This window comes from Salvelinus alpinus, chromosome 13 (genome assembly GCF_045679555.1).
Source record: "Salvelinus alpinus chromosome 13, SLU_Salpinus.1, whole genome shotgun sequence".
Classification (NCBI taxonomy): domain Eukaryota; kingdom Metazoa; phylum Chordata; class Actinopteri; order Salmoniformes; family Salmonidae; genus Salvelinus; species Salvelinus alpinus.
Window position 1 is genome coordinate 39,344,084 of NC_092098.1, and position 14,022 is coordinate 39,358,105.

Below are 14,022 nucleotides of genomic sequence, written 5' to 3' on the forward strand. Positions count from 1 at the left end.
GCAATTTATTGCCCTGGCCACATCTGCAGTCCTCATGCCTCCTTGCAGCACGCCTAAGGCACGTTCACGCAGATGAGCAGGGACCCTGGGCATCTTTCTTTTGGTGTTTTTAAGTCAGTAGAAAAGCATCTTTAGTGTCCTTAGTTGACATAACTGATCTTAATTGCCTCCCGTCTGTAAGCTGTTATTGTCTTAACGACCATTCCACAGGTGCATGTTCATTGAACAAGCATGGGAAACAGTGTTTAAACCCTTTACAATGAAGATCTGTGAAGTTCATTTGAAAGACAGGGTCCCGAAAAAGGGATGTTTCTTTTTTTGCTGAGTTTATGTAGTTGTCACAACACGTCTATTGCCAGAGAATCGAAAGTTAATTTCCCTACCATAAGCATCCTTGAACGCCGTTTTAGAGATTTTTGCACTGTCTAACCGGCCTCACAACCGCAGACCACAACAGCCCAGGACCTCCACATCAGGCTTCTTCACCTGCGGGATTGTTGAGGAGTACTTCTGTCTGTAATAAAGCCCTTTTGTGGGTAAAAACTCATCCTGGTTTGCTGCGCCTGGCTCCCCGTTAGGTGGACATGGCTGCTAAATATTTGGGCCAATGCCCTCCCAGGCCCACCTATGGCTGCACCCCTGCCCAGTCGTGAAATCCATTAGATTAGGGACAAATACATTTATTTCAAATAGATTGATTTCCTTATATGAACTGTAAAACCTTTGAAATTGTTGCATGTTGTGCTAATATTTTTGTTCAATTTACAGTTGAAGTCGGAAGTTCACATACACTTAGGTTGGAGTCATTTAAAACTTGTTTTTCAACCCCTCCACAAATTTCTTGTTAAGTATAGTTTTGGCAAGTCGGTTAGGACATCTACTTTGTGCATGACCCAAGTAATTTTTCCAACAATTGTTTACAGACAGATTATTTCACTGTATCACAATTCCAGTGGGTCAGAAGTTTACATACACTAAGTTGACTGTGCCTTTAAACAGCTTGGAAAATTCCAGAATATTATGTCAAAGCTTTAGAAGCTTCTGATAGGCTAATTGACATCATTTGAGTCAATTGGAGGTGTACCTGTGGATGTATTTCAAGGCCTACCTTCAAACTCAGTGCCTCTTTGCTTGACATCATGGGAAAATCAAAAGAAATCAGCCAAGACCTCAGAAAACAATTGTAGACCTCCACAAGTCTGGGTCATCCTTGGGAGCAATTTCCAAATGCCCAAAGGTACCACATTCATCTGTACAAACAGTAGTACACAAGTATAAACATCATGGGACCACGTAGCCATCATACTGCTCAGGAAGGAGACGCGTTCTGTCTCCTAGAGATGAACGTACTTTGCGAACAGTGCAAATCAATCCCAGAACAGCAGCAAAGGACCTTGTGAAGATGCTGGAGGAAACAGGTACAAAAGTATCGATAGCCACAGTAAAACGAGTCCTATATCGACATAACCTGAAATGCCGCTCAGCAAGTAAGAATCCACTGCTCCAAAACTGCCATAAAAAAGCCAGACTACGGTTTGCAACTGCACATGGGGACAAAGATTGTACTTTTTGGAGAAATGTCCTCTGGTCTGATGAAACAAAAATAGAACTGTTTGGTCACAATGACCATCGTTATGTTTGGAGGAAAAAGGGGGAGGCTTGCAAGCCGAAGAACACCATCCCAACCGTGAAGCACAGGGGTGGCAGCATCATGTTGTGGGAGTGCTTTGCTGCAGGAGGGACTGGTGCACTTCACAAAATAGATGGCTTCATGAGGCTGGAAAATTATGTGGATATATTGAAGCAACATCTCAAGACATCAGTCAGGAAGTTAAAGCTTGGTCGCAAATTGCTCTTCCAAATGGACAATGACCCCAAGCATACTTCCAAAGTTGTGGCAAAATGGCTTAAGGACAACAAAGTCAAGGTAATGGAGTGGCCATCACCAAGCCCTAACCTCAATTTTATAGAAAATGTATGGGCACAACTGAAAAAGTGTGTGTGCGAGCAAGGAGGCCTACAAACCTGACTTAGTTACACCAGCTCTGTCAGGATGAATGGGCCAAAATTCACCCAACTTATTGTGGGAAGATTGTGGAAGGATACCCAAAACGTTTGACCCAAGTTAAGTGTTTAAGGCAATGTATGTAAACTTCTGACCCACTGGGAATGTGATGAAAGAAATAAAAGCTGAAATAAATCACTCTACTATTATTCTGACATTAACATTCTTAAAATAAAGTGGTGATCCTAACTGACCTAAGACAGTAATTGTGAAAAACTGAGTTTAAATGTATTTGGCTAAAGTGGATGTAACCTTTCTACTTCAACTGTATATATTAAATGAGAATCATGGTTGATCCGAGTCATTTTTCTACAGCAACCCACTTTTGGGGGACTGCCAGACAGTTCATTAAAAAAAAGAAAAGTTGATTAGCTCAGTCAGGTCAGGTGTCAGTGTAGGGCTAGAACGAAAATGTGGTCTGTTGTGATTGTCCTAAGAGAGGGTTGGGAAACACTGCCTTCTATAGCATTACGTCGTATTAATTAGTGCTAAACGTTTTACAACAGAAACCGTTTGTATCACATTGTAGTCTTTAGGGCAAACAGTTCATGTTGCAAAGCGGTGTGCTACGGTGTTTACTAATGAATATGACCCTGGTATACTGACCATTTGAGCCTTTGCCATAGAAGGCTCCCAGCACCACCAGGTCTGCTGTGTCGGCCATTGCTCCCTCGTTCAGGTAGTCCTTCTTTACCTTCAGCCAGTGGCGCTTCCCTGGCTCATAGGTGCCCTTTGAATTCACAGATTATGATCAATTCACATCTGTGTATTGTTACATAGGTGTGTTTTTACATTATATCAACCCTCTATTCAGGAGAAATAAATACATGTTTGCCATTTCCCACAGATAAAATGCTGTAGAAAAAAATATTAAGACTTGGCTTCTTGTTTCACATTGTTCCTAATAACATCAATTACTCATTCCCAAGCCCCCAGATGTACAGGCTATCGGTAGTAAAGATGTGTACAGTAGAGTCAGGGGCCTAGTCCAAAAACAACCCCTAGCCCCTACTACCTCGGCACTTAAATAGATTTAAGAGGATTGGATAGGTATAAGCAAAAACAGAAACAAAACATTACACCACCTATCGAAGGGCAAAATTGGAGCTACTGCCTTAATTGCTTATATATCTTTCAGATGTACATTAAGTACCTACCTAGGTGGTAGGTGCTAGAGGTTATTCCTGGGCCGGGTTAGAAGTTATTTCTGTCTCACCTTGAGGTCTTTGAGGACCAGCCCCTCCAGTCCCTCTCTGATAACCCGTGTGATCATCTCGGCCAGGTCAGCCGCCCTCTGTGACAAGACAGTAAACGCAAACAACCAGCACATCAGGGTCATGTTCAGTAGGCACAAAAACGTTATGAAACAGATAGTACCTCCGTTTCTATGTGAATTTGCCCAATAAGAAACATTTGTCTTAGTTCTCTGTTGCAAAATGTTTTGCTACGGTGTCCCCGAATGAACGTGACCAGTTTCACTCTGCTACATGCGAGAATCCATTGGCTTGGTTGATAAGTTCGAAAGACACGTTTGAAGGAGAGTAGTTGCAAATATATATATATATTTTTTTATCTGGCACACGAGACACCCGTCTGATTCACGCCTGTCTCAGTGGACTAATCCATTGCGGAGGCTGCGGGGTTAGCACACCAGTATCACCAGTGGTACATTTACCATTAATTCTCATAATTTCTAATCTACAACGTTTGTTTGGTTACGGTCATTTCTGTTAAAGCATTCAATATATTAGTCTTTTACCGTTCTCATTGTCAACACTATTTGCGGACCGCACAACCTAGGCTACACATGTGAGGAACAAATTTTGGTTATATTCATTCCATTTAAGAGTTGTCAATTTATTAATTGTCTTTTGTTTGGAGTGCTCCTGTCAATGGTGAGTAGGAACGCGCAGCTGATTACGCATAGAAGTAGGCCTAGGCTACCTGGCCTGCGCGCAAATGTAGGCTAAATGTGGCCATTTGGGGATCTGATAGTATTTCTGATTGTGGCGCTTCTTAAAGTAATTGTTTCTTTGCCTCAAACAGCAAGTAAGCAAACGTCTGTTTTTACATCCATTGAGAATGACAAAAGTTCCTCAAAGTAGCCTATTTGTAAAATCTTTCCAGCCCTCTTTCGATAATCACACAAAGATATCATGCTCTGATCCGGTGGGAACATCATAAAATAGGCCTACCCGATATAGCCTACAGCTGTGTCTGGCCAGAGCTCACTGGTGCAGGATTATTTTATACAATGTAGCAAGTGTGCTAGCAGGTGCTTCAGGTGGGACGAAGTTGATACAATGTTTAAAGTTCCTTGCACAAGCAATATAATATTTATTTTTAAATCAGGATATTGTCTACCTGCAGGCTGCAATGTTTTTATTTGTTTGGCTTTATGTAAGCTATTTTTTACAAAGTTAGCAATGGAAGTTACTTCTAGAATTTTGATTAACCACATAATGAAACTGTTCCATGAAAACTGGCACGCAGATCGGTAGAAATGGTAAGATAAATTGGCACGCCAAATGGAAAAAGGTTGCCGACCCCTGGTGTAGCCTATTACCAGCAACTTCAGGAGCTTAACAGCAGAATCTGCAAAGGCCAGCAGCAGCTGGAGGAGGGGTCGGGAACAGTTTTTCCCCCATCTGGTTACGCCATCTTGATCTTGGCTCCCTCGAGTCATTTGTGTGTATTAATTATTTAATCACAGTGTGCTTAAAGCACCAGACAAGCTCAGTAGCCTACATATAGTTGATTTTATTAAAAACACAGTGTGTCTATATAGGGAAAAATACACGTTTAAAAATGTAGACCAATCAATTGGTCGAAAGAAAAAACAAATCTCGGTAAACCAAGATTTGTTTGTTGTTGTCAGGGACAGCCATAAAGGAGAGAAGTTTCAGACGTGACGTGGGTCTACATACAGTGACGTGCTTCATCTCGGAGAACAGGATCCTGTTGGGAACCTCCACCATGTTGTCATGGAGGAACTTCCTTCGTTCGTACAGGGGCCTGTGGAGAAGAGAGCACGGTTGCATTCAAATAGCCACGTAACAGAAGAAAATGCTCCAAAATGGAGTGAAAGAGGGAGATACCATCTAAACTTCTCCAATAAGAGTCGCTCATTTTCCACTGCAAAATGTTTTAAGGTTTTGCTATGGTGAGCCCCAATGAACATGACCCAGGCTGTGACTTTGAATGTGTGTATAAAAAAATTAATTAAAAAAAGACTGGATCAAACAGAAATGAATGCAGACAAACAATGAACATGATATTCACAATATACAGTACATCAAAGCTTCTACAATAGGAGTTGAGTGGACACAAGTAAACTGTCCATGCAGTTGTAAAAATTTTTTATTTCAGCCAACTCAAGGATGAGTGAATGTAAGTTCATAGTGAATTCAATACAGGCCTCAGTGTTGTAAATCTACAGAGAGAAGTGACTACAGAAAAACTTACTTCTCCATCAGGCTTACGCCGTTGAAATAGATGCAGTCGAACACAAACAAGCACACTTTGGCGTCTTCGAAGGCTGCTTTCTAAAAAAGGAGAGAACCATTTCTCCTGACACGCTCTCTTGCTCTGTATCACACACACACACAACAGCCCCCCTTACCATCACACACACCAGCCTCGCAAACCCCGCAAACCCAAACAAGTGTACACTCCAAAGAGAGGTCAGTGGAAAGATACATTTGGCAGGCATGCTCACCTTGTGCACCCCCAGTGTCCCGAAGGGCAGTGGCTTGCTGGTGTTGGTGTCGATGAGGAGCACCTCGGCATCCAGGATCATGCTGTTGCCACCAACGAAGGCCTGAGGGATGAACTCTTTAAAATGGGCCACCTGGAACACAGAGGCTTTAGGTTAGATATGGAAAGGCATCAAAACACCAAGGGGCATCAGAAGGGGAAAATGCTTTAAAAACAAATTATACTTTTTTGGCTCAAGCACATTTAATCTTGTTTGTACAGAGGACACATCTAGGCTAGGGAGCAGTCTAGGGAATCAGTGAAAGGGATGGCCTTGAAAAACAAATGGTCTATGCTGCCCAGTCCTCAAAACCGTAATCAAACAGAGGATTTGTTTTACACTTTCCGACTTGCTTATCCAGAATCGGTAAAGAGTTCAGGTGGAGTTGAACCATGCAGCTTCTCTCAGAGTGTGTGTGTGGTCTGACCTTGTGTGGCAACACAGGTTTAAGGCTGCGGCTGAAGTAGCTGAAGTGGTCTCCATTCTTGTGGACCTGCACACGCTCGCCGTCGTACTTGATTTCAGAGTACATGCCGTTGGGGCACTTCTTCATGGCGTACTGGATGGACTTGCATGCCTCAGCCTGGGAGGGAGAACCAATGACTTGTATTAGCCCCATACATTGGACTAGGAAAACCTATAATTATAGTTGGGTCTGCCTTCAGTGTATTCAGCTCTTCCTAGGTTTGCAGACTCTGCATTGGAAACCTGGGTCTGTATGTATCAAGCGTCTCCGAGTGGGAGTGCAGATCAGTTTCGCCTTTTATATCACAAAAAATAAGATTACATGGACACGGGGACCTGATCCAAGATCAGCACTTCTACTCTGAGACACTTGATACATACTGTACAATGCATTCGGAAAGTATTCAGACCCCTTCACTTTTTCCACATTTTGTTACGTTACAGCCTTATTTTAAAATGGATTAGATTGATGGGGAAAAAACAAATCAACACATAATACCCAATAATGACAAAGCAAAAACAAGTTGACATTTTTGCAAATGTATTAAAAATAAAAAACTGAAATAACATTTACATAACTATTCAGACTCTACTCAGTACTTTGTTGAAGCACCTATGGCAGTGATTCCAGCCTCGAGTCTTCTTTGGTATGACGCTACAAGCTTGGCACACCTGTATTTGGGGAGTTTCTCCCATTCTTCTTGCAGAACCTCTCAATCTCTGTCAGGTGGGATGGGGAGTGTCACTGCAAAGCTATTTTCAGGTCTCTCCAGAGATGTTCGATCTGGTTCAAGTCCTGGGTAGGCCAATCAAGGACATTCAGAGACTTGTTCCTAAGCCACTCCTGCATTAACTTGGCTGTGTGCTTAGGGTCGTTGTCCTGTTGGAAGGTGAACCTTTGCACCAGTCTGAGATCCTGATTCACCGTAGGGATGGTATTGGACAGGTGATGAGAGGTACCTGGTTTCTTCCAGACATGACACTTGGCTTTTAGGCCAAAGAGTTTTGGCCTTCATCAGACCAGATAATCTTGTTTTTCATGGTCTGAGAGTCCTTTGGTGCCTTTTGGCAAACTCCAAGCGGGCTGTCATGTGCCTTTTTGGTAGAGTGCTGCAGAAATGGTTGTCCTTCTGGAAGGTTTTCCTCTGTGGAGATGGGAGCTCTGTCAGAGTGACCATCGGGTTCTTGGTACCCTCCCTGACCAAGGCCCTTCTCCCCCGATTGCTCAGTTTGGCCGGGAGGCCAGCTCTAGGAAGAGTCTTGGTTGTTCCAAACTTCTTCCATTTAAGAATGATGGAGGCCACTGTTCTTGGGTACCCTTCCCCAGATCTCTGCCTCGACACAATCCTGTCTCAGAGCTCTACGGACAATACCTTTGACCTCATGGCTTGGTTTTTGCTCTGACATGCACCGTTAACTGTGGGACCTTAGACAGGTGTGTGTCTTTCCAAATCATGTCCAATCAATTGAATTTACCACAGTTGGACTCCAATCAAGTTGTAGAAACATCTCAAGGATGATCAATGGAACCAGGCTATACCTGAGCTCAATTTTGAGTCTCATAGCAAAGGGTCTGAATACTTATGTAAATAAGGTATTCATTTTTTTAAAATATAAATTAGCAAACATTTCTAAAAACCGGTTTTCTCTTTGTCATTATGGGGCATTGTGTGTAGATTGATGGGGGAAATAATTATATGAATCCATTTTAGAATAAGATGGTAACGTAACAATGTGGGAAAAGTAAGGGGTCTGAATACTTTCCGAATGCAGCGTACATATGGCCCCTGGTTGGGAGGGAGGTCTTACTGTAGGTCTGCTTCAGTGTTTAAGAGGAACCTAATACACTGAAGCAGACCTTTGTTAACATTTAGTTGAGGGATGATAACCCACTCACCTTGGGGCAAAATACATTAAAGTAATACTGTACAGGTTGGAAAGTACTCTAGCTGTTCATATTTACTGTTCTGTACGTGGGTAGCATGCTTCAAATGTTAAAGAACATACAATTTTACTGCGAGGATACATATGAATGGAATGTACATTTCTGCTGTGTATACACGTTGTGTCTGAAGTGACTTGCGCACAGCATGTCTTGCGACATCGCTCAGTTGTAGTCAATTGCTCTTGGGAATACAGTTTTTCTGATCACAGAATCCCTTTCTCAACCAGCTGAAACGTTAAATGAGCCCATCAAATCACATGTTATTGGTCACATACACATATTAGCATATGCTATTGCAGGTGTAGGGAAATGCTTGTGTTCCTAGCTCCAACAGTGCAGTAATATCTAACAATTCACAACACACACAAATTTAAAGTAAAAAGAGTTAAGAAATATCAATATTAGGACGAGCAATGTCGGAGTGGCATGGACTAAAATACAGTATATACATATGAATTAAGGCAGTATGTAAACATTAAAGTGACCAGTGATTCCATGTCTATATAGGGCAGCAGCCTCTAAGGTGCAGGGTTAAGTAACCAGGTGGTAGCCAGCTAGTGATGGCTATCCGATGGCCTTGAGATAGATGTTTTTCAGTCCCAGCTTTGATGTACCTGTGCTGACCTCACCTTCTGGATGGTAGTGGGGTGAACAGGCCATGGCTCTGGTGGTTGATGTCCTTGATTATATATTTTTCCTTCCTGAGACGCTGTAGGTGTCCTGGAGGGCAGGCAGTGTGCACCCGGTGATACATTGGGCAGACCGCACCACCCTCTGGAGAGCCCTGCTGTTGCGGGCAGTGCAGTTGCCATACCAGGCGGTGATACAGCCCGACAGGGTGCTCTCAATTGTGCATCTGTAAAAGTTTGTGAGGGTCTTAGGTCCAAGTTGAATTTCTTCAACCTCCTGAGGTTGCGCTTTCTTCACCACACTGCCTGTGTGGGTGGACCATTTCAGATTGTCAGTGATGTGTACGCCGATTAACTTTTCGAAAAAGCTTTTCACCTTCTCCACTGCGGTTTTGTCAATGTGGATAGGGAAGTGCTCGCTCTGCTGTCTCCTGATGTCCACAGTCAGCTCCTTCGTTTTGTTAACGTTGAGGGAGAGGTTATTTTCCTGGCCCAACTGCCATCACCTCCTCCCTGTAAGCTGTCTCATTGTTGGTAATCAGGCCTACAACTGTTGTGTCATCTGCTAACTTTACCATTGAGTAGGAGGCATGAGTGGCTAAGCAGTCATGGGTGCCCTTCAGGAAGTCCAGGACCCAGTGGCAGAGGGCGGGGTTCAGACCCAGGGCCTCAAGCTTAATGATAAGCTTGGAGAGTACTATGGTGTTGAATGCTGAGCTAGTCAATGAACAGCATTCTTACATAGGTATTCCTCTTGTCCAGATGGGTTAGGGCAGTATGCAGTATGATGGCGATTGCATCATCTGTGGATCTATTGGTGCGGTATGCATATTGAAATGGGTCTAGGGTGTCAGCTAAGGTAGATGTGACATGATCCTAAACTAGCCTCTCAAAGCAATTCATGATGACAGAAGTGAGTGCTACGGGGCGATAGTCATTTAGTTCAGTTACCTTTGCTTTCTTGGGTACAGGAACAATGGTGGCCATCTTGAAGCAAGTGGGGACAGCAGACTGGGATAGGGAGAGATTGAATATGTCCGTAAACGCGGCTAGGGATGAGGACGTCGGCCACGGAGAACCAACTGTACTTGGGAGCGGGCAGCGTCGGTGGCACTGTGTTATCCTCAAAGCGGGCGAAGGTGTTTAGCTTGTCTGGGAGCAAGACGTCGGTGTCTGCGACGTGGCTGGTTTTCCCTTTGTAGTCCGTGATTGTCTGTAGACCCTGCCACATACGTCTTGTGCCTGAGACGTTTGTCTCTGTTCTGACATTTTGCCTGGTTGATTGCCTTATGGAGGAAATAACTACAGTTTGTATTCAACCATATTCCCAGTCACCTTGCCATGGTTAAATGCGGTGGTTCGCGCGAATGCTGCCATCTATCCACGGTTTCTGATTTGGGTAGGTTGTAATAGTCAAAATGGGAACAACATCTGCTATCCACTTCCTGATGAACTCAGTCACCATGTCAGTGTATACATTCAGTAGCAGGTGTGTGTACTGACTAAGTGTGTCAGAGTGAGTTTGTTTGTGTGTCAAGTTCATGTGTACAGGGCGAGTATGTATGCAGAGGGCGAGTGTGTGCATGTCTGCTGAGTGTATGTGTGCATCTGTGTGTGTGAGAGCATGTGTGCGTATGTGTGTGAGCTCACCAGCATAGGCTGCACTGGGGTCATGAGGGAGGCTTCAATAGTGAGGAGCTTCCTGGGGCCTGAGCCATTGATGGCGTCCTGCTGGTTCCTCAGCACGCGCTCTATCACGTCCCCTAGGTTACGGGAGGCCTTGAAAGCATCGTAGGCATTTGGGTCCACTGCATCCAAGCTGTTCATAAGATACATTTGATTGAGAAGTTGGTTCAAATATACTGCAATAAGTTTCAAAGTTCATGTATGCTTTGAAAGCTCTAGTATATTAGGTTTAGAAGTTGTAGCGTAGGGTTTTAATGTTGTCGTGTCAGGTTAGGAGTAAATCTAAGGTGACTTACACATGCTTAGCTCCAGAGTTCATCTTTAGATCATGCTTAATGAGTCTGATGATACATTTCAGGTCATTGCCGGTGCATCTGCAACAAAGACAGGGTTGACTTGTGTGAGTATGGCTGCAGTTATATAATTTGATTATATTCAGAAGTTGACTCTGTCCCTTAGTCTTTAGATGCATAATATGTTGGTGCAGTAGAAGGAATTGTGGACAGATACTGAATTACTAGGAATTTTAAGATGTCAAATCATTAAGTATAGGTCTGCTAATAGGAAGACATTTTTTTTACTTTTTGGATATGTCCTCTAGCTCTTTCTGCTGGTCATCCTCCTTGGTTAACTGGGCCAGACGGGTAAGGGACGCATCCACTTCCTGAATCGTGAGCAGACTCTTGGCGGCTGGCGGGAAAGACTTGCCTTCTTCAAAAAACATCCTCACTGTCTCCGACACATCCCCCTGTACGCCCAGAATAAAAATTATACTCAATACACGTCAGTCCTGAAACCCCCAATTCTGGGACCACATGGGCTGTATGTTGTGATAGAGCCTACTCAGCATAACCTACCATTTATGTCTGACTATGTACTAGTGTTTGTTCCCAGCTGTGTTTTGTGTATGCAATGAGAGATGTGCTAAGATTGTCCTCTTATATGACAATGAACATGAATCTGAATAACTTGTCAGAAGCACTGACTGTCATGTTCTGGACTCAACAAACACTGGCCTGTTCCAGATCTCGCACCATCTCCTCCTGGTTGCAGTTGAAGATGCGGCTGAAGAGCTTGACTATCTGTTTGTCGTTGAGGTTGTACACACTCTTCACCACCCCTGGGAGAAGCAGCTTCACCGTCAGGTACACATCTCCCTTGAATTTATCTGGTAGGGAGAAGAGAAAAAGAAAATTAGGTATTTCAGTAATTCTACTTGCCTACTTAAAAAACAACCTTTGAGGACAACATTCAATGCAGTACAATACTGCAGAGACAATTTACAACATAAATTAAGCTACGCACGCACGCACACACACCTCCCCCTGAGCCTTTCTTCAGGAAGTCATGGATGATCTGTGTCTTGACGTTGTAGCTATTCTTGTCTGCCACCATGGCACAGAGCTTGCGGAACTCCCGGAGCAGGCTATCCTTGTGTTTGGGGTCACAGAGCTGTGCGGAAAGAGGACTGCCCTGGTTGGGTTTGGCTGGGGATGGGCCTGGGCTGCTTGAGCTCCCAGCTTTAGTAGCTGATTGGACAAAGGACAATATGATTGAAAAAAATAAAGACAAGATAATACAGCAGGGTTATGTTCTGGTGGAATGGACAGAATAAAATAGTTTTGAAACTGAAAACACAAACATTTGCACTTTTGTAGCAGGACTAGCTAGTTTTCAGATGTGCACACTGGTTGATCCATCCACTGGAATACCCTCTCACCTGTGAAGCCAGAGAACTTCCGTGGTGCATTCAGAGAAGGGTCAGCAGGCGGAGCTGATAGCTGACCACTGTTGTTCAGCTTGGCTTGCACCTTCTTCTTTGGGCTCACGTTAGCTTTGGCCATCAAGTCTGAAAGATAATTAAAGAGTTGTTAACTGGCGTCTCAATTAACATGACAAGAAACAAGAAAAGTTTAAAGACGTCAAAATATTTTCTTCCATGGTGAACAACACCAACTTGAATGCCATGACATGCACCCTATGAGTCGGTCAGTATATGCATTACAAAAAACATTTAATTTCGGCATGTGGAACTTAATCTTGCTACATTGACGGAAGTATATAAACATTGTACCTCCAACAAGTTTGTTGATGAGCTCCTTGTCCTCATCCTGCAGCTCCTCCCAGCCCTCCAGGTCTGTGATGTCCTCGATCTTCTTAGTGGTGGCCCGGGCCCGCTCCAGCTTATCAAAGATACACTTCACATGGTACCACTCCTTCATCTCCCCGGCAGACTCACTGAACGGGTTAGGCACAATCTTCCCGATGCGGGTCAAGCCCTTCATGATTTTGTCCTTACACTTCTTACATCCCGCAGTGCCACGTTTGGCATACTCCACACAGTATCTCTGTTCAGCCATGTCTGTCTGGTTAGTACAATAGTGACGCCAGCAAATCTTGAAATTGGAATCTAGTGAAAGACTGCGATTCCAAGGGGGCTTGGTGCACTGATGGCAGTCCAAGGGATAGGGGAGGATGCCCCTACAATATGGTAGAATTTGGAAGTTTGCAGATAAGGGATAAGCGACAAACAGTTTCCAGGTGGGTTGACACCTACACAGTTTCCCAAAATGTATATTGTAGACAGTCTTAAGTGCCAATGAAATACAGAATCTCTGCATCCAATTTGGTTTGGTGATATCTAAAATGTAAAAAGGTTCAAGGTTATTCACAACGATGCATTGCAGTATAGATAATAGCCAACTATCTGCCTGGAATATAGCTAGCAAGTTAAGTAATTAGCTAGCTAGATGGTGCTCTCCCCCCCGCATTTGGCGATTAGCCAGCTAGCTAATAGTTAGCCAGCTAGCTAACAACAAACCCATAAAAGCTAGTTCGTGTATGGAAATGGAGATGCTGTCCAGACAACGCCATATAGTATGTATGGAGTAGCGTATTACTCCCTAAAGTAATGAACGTTTCACAAGAACACTTAACCGTAGCAAGCTAGAAGTATGACAACTCGCTAAAACTCGTTACATGATTGCAGTCATTGGCTAACTGGTTGCTACCTAGCTAACGTTAGCTTTTAGCTAACTTTAACCAAATGTGGTAAGGTTAAAAATGGGCTCAAACATGTTATTTACCTTGGTTTAAAGTGGGGGAGGAGGCTCATTAGCTTAAATATTACAAACACGGTTCACTTATACTAGCTAGCAGCTATAGGCTACACAGTCATTGAAAAGGCAACACTCAGTTCCCTTTAAGTCCTAGCTAGCTACCACGCTTCCTCTTTGTTCGCCTGCGTTTCCTGGGTTTTGCGCATGTGCGGGTATGCAGACAGAAATGGTAATGAGACGCAAGACCAAATCAAATTGTATTTGTCACATGCGCCTAAGACAACGGGTTTAGACCGTACGGTGCTTTCAAGCCCTTCCCAGCGACGCAGAGTTAAAAACAATAACACTAAGACAAATACTAACACAGGAGGAATAAAATATACAAGAAAGGAGCTTTATACAGTGATTAGCAGTAG

At 43.6% G+C, this 14,022-nt stretch overlaps 1 protein-coding gene across 1 annotated transcript in view; it reads right to left on the reverse strand.

Annotated features, from left to right (window-relative positions):
- The window catches only part of lig3 (ligase III, DNA, ATP-dependent), a 28,598-nt gene extending 14,786 nt beyond the window's left edge, over nt 1–13,812 (reverse strand). Inside the window, exons 1-14 of the mRNA XM_071339276.1 lie at nt 13,634–13,812; nt 12,622–13,188; nt 12,268–12,396; nt 11,867–12,076; nt 11,564–11,715; nt 11,129–11,295; nt 10,844–10,921; nt 10,512–10,680; nt 6,250–6,405; nt 5,784–5,915; nt 5,531–5,610; nt 4,993–5,080; nt 3,282–3,359; nt 2,672–2,795 (exon numbers count right to left, since the gene is read on the reverse strand). Coding sequence (XP_071195377.1) covers nt 2,672–2,795; nt 3,282–3,359; nt 4,993–5,080; nt 5,531–5,610; nt 5,784–5,915; nt 6,250–6,405; nt 10,512–10,680; nt 10,844–10,921; nt 11,129–11,295; nt 11,564–11,715; nt 11,867–12,076; nt 12,268–12,396; nt 12,622–13,168 — 2,110 coding nt within the window. The 5' untranslated portion in view covers nt 13,169–13,188; nt 13,634–13,812. The remainder of the gene's footprint in view (nt 1–2,671; nt 2,796–3,281; nt 3,360–4,992; nt 5,081–5,530; nt 5,611–5,783; nt 5,916–6,249; nt 6,406–10,511; nt 10,681–10,843; nt 10,922–11,128; nt 11,296–11,563; nt 11,716–11,866; nt 12,077–12,267; nt 12,397–12,621; nt 13,189–13,633) is intronic.
- Between the last annotated feature and the right edge of the window lie 210 nt (nt 13,813–14,022).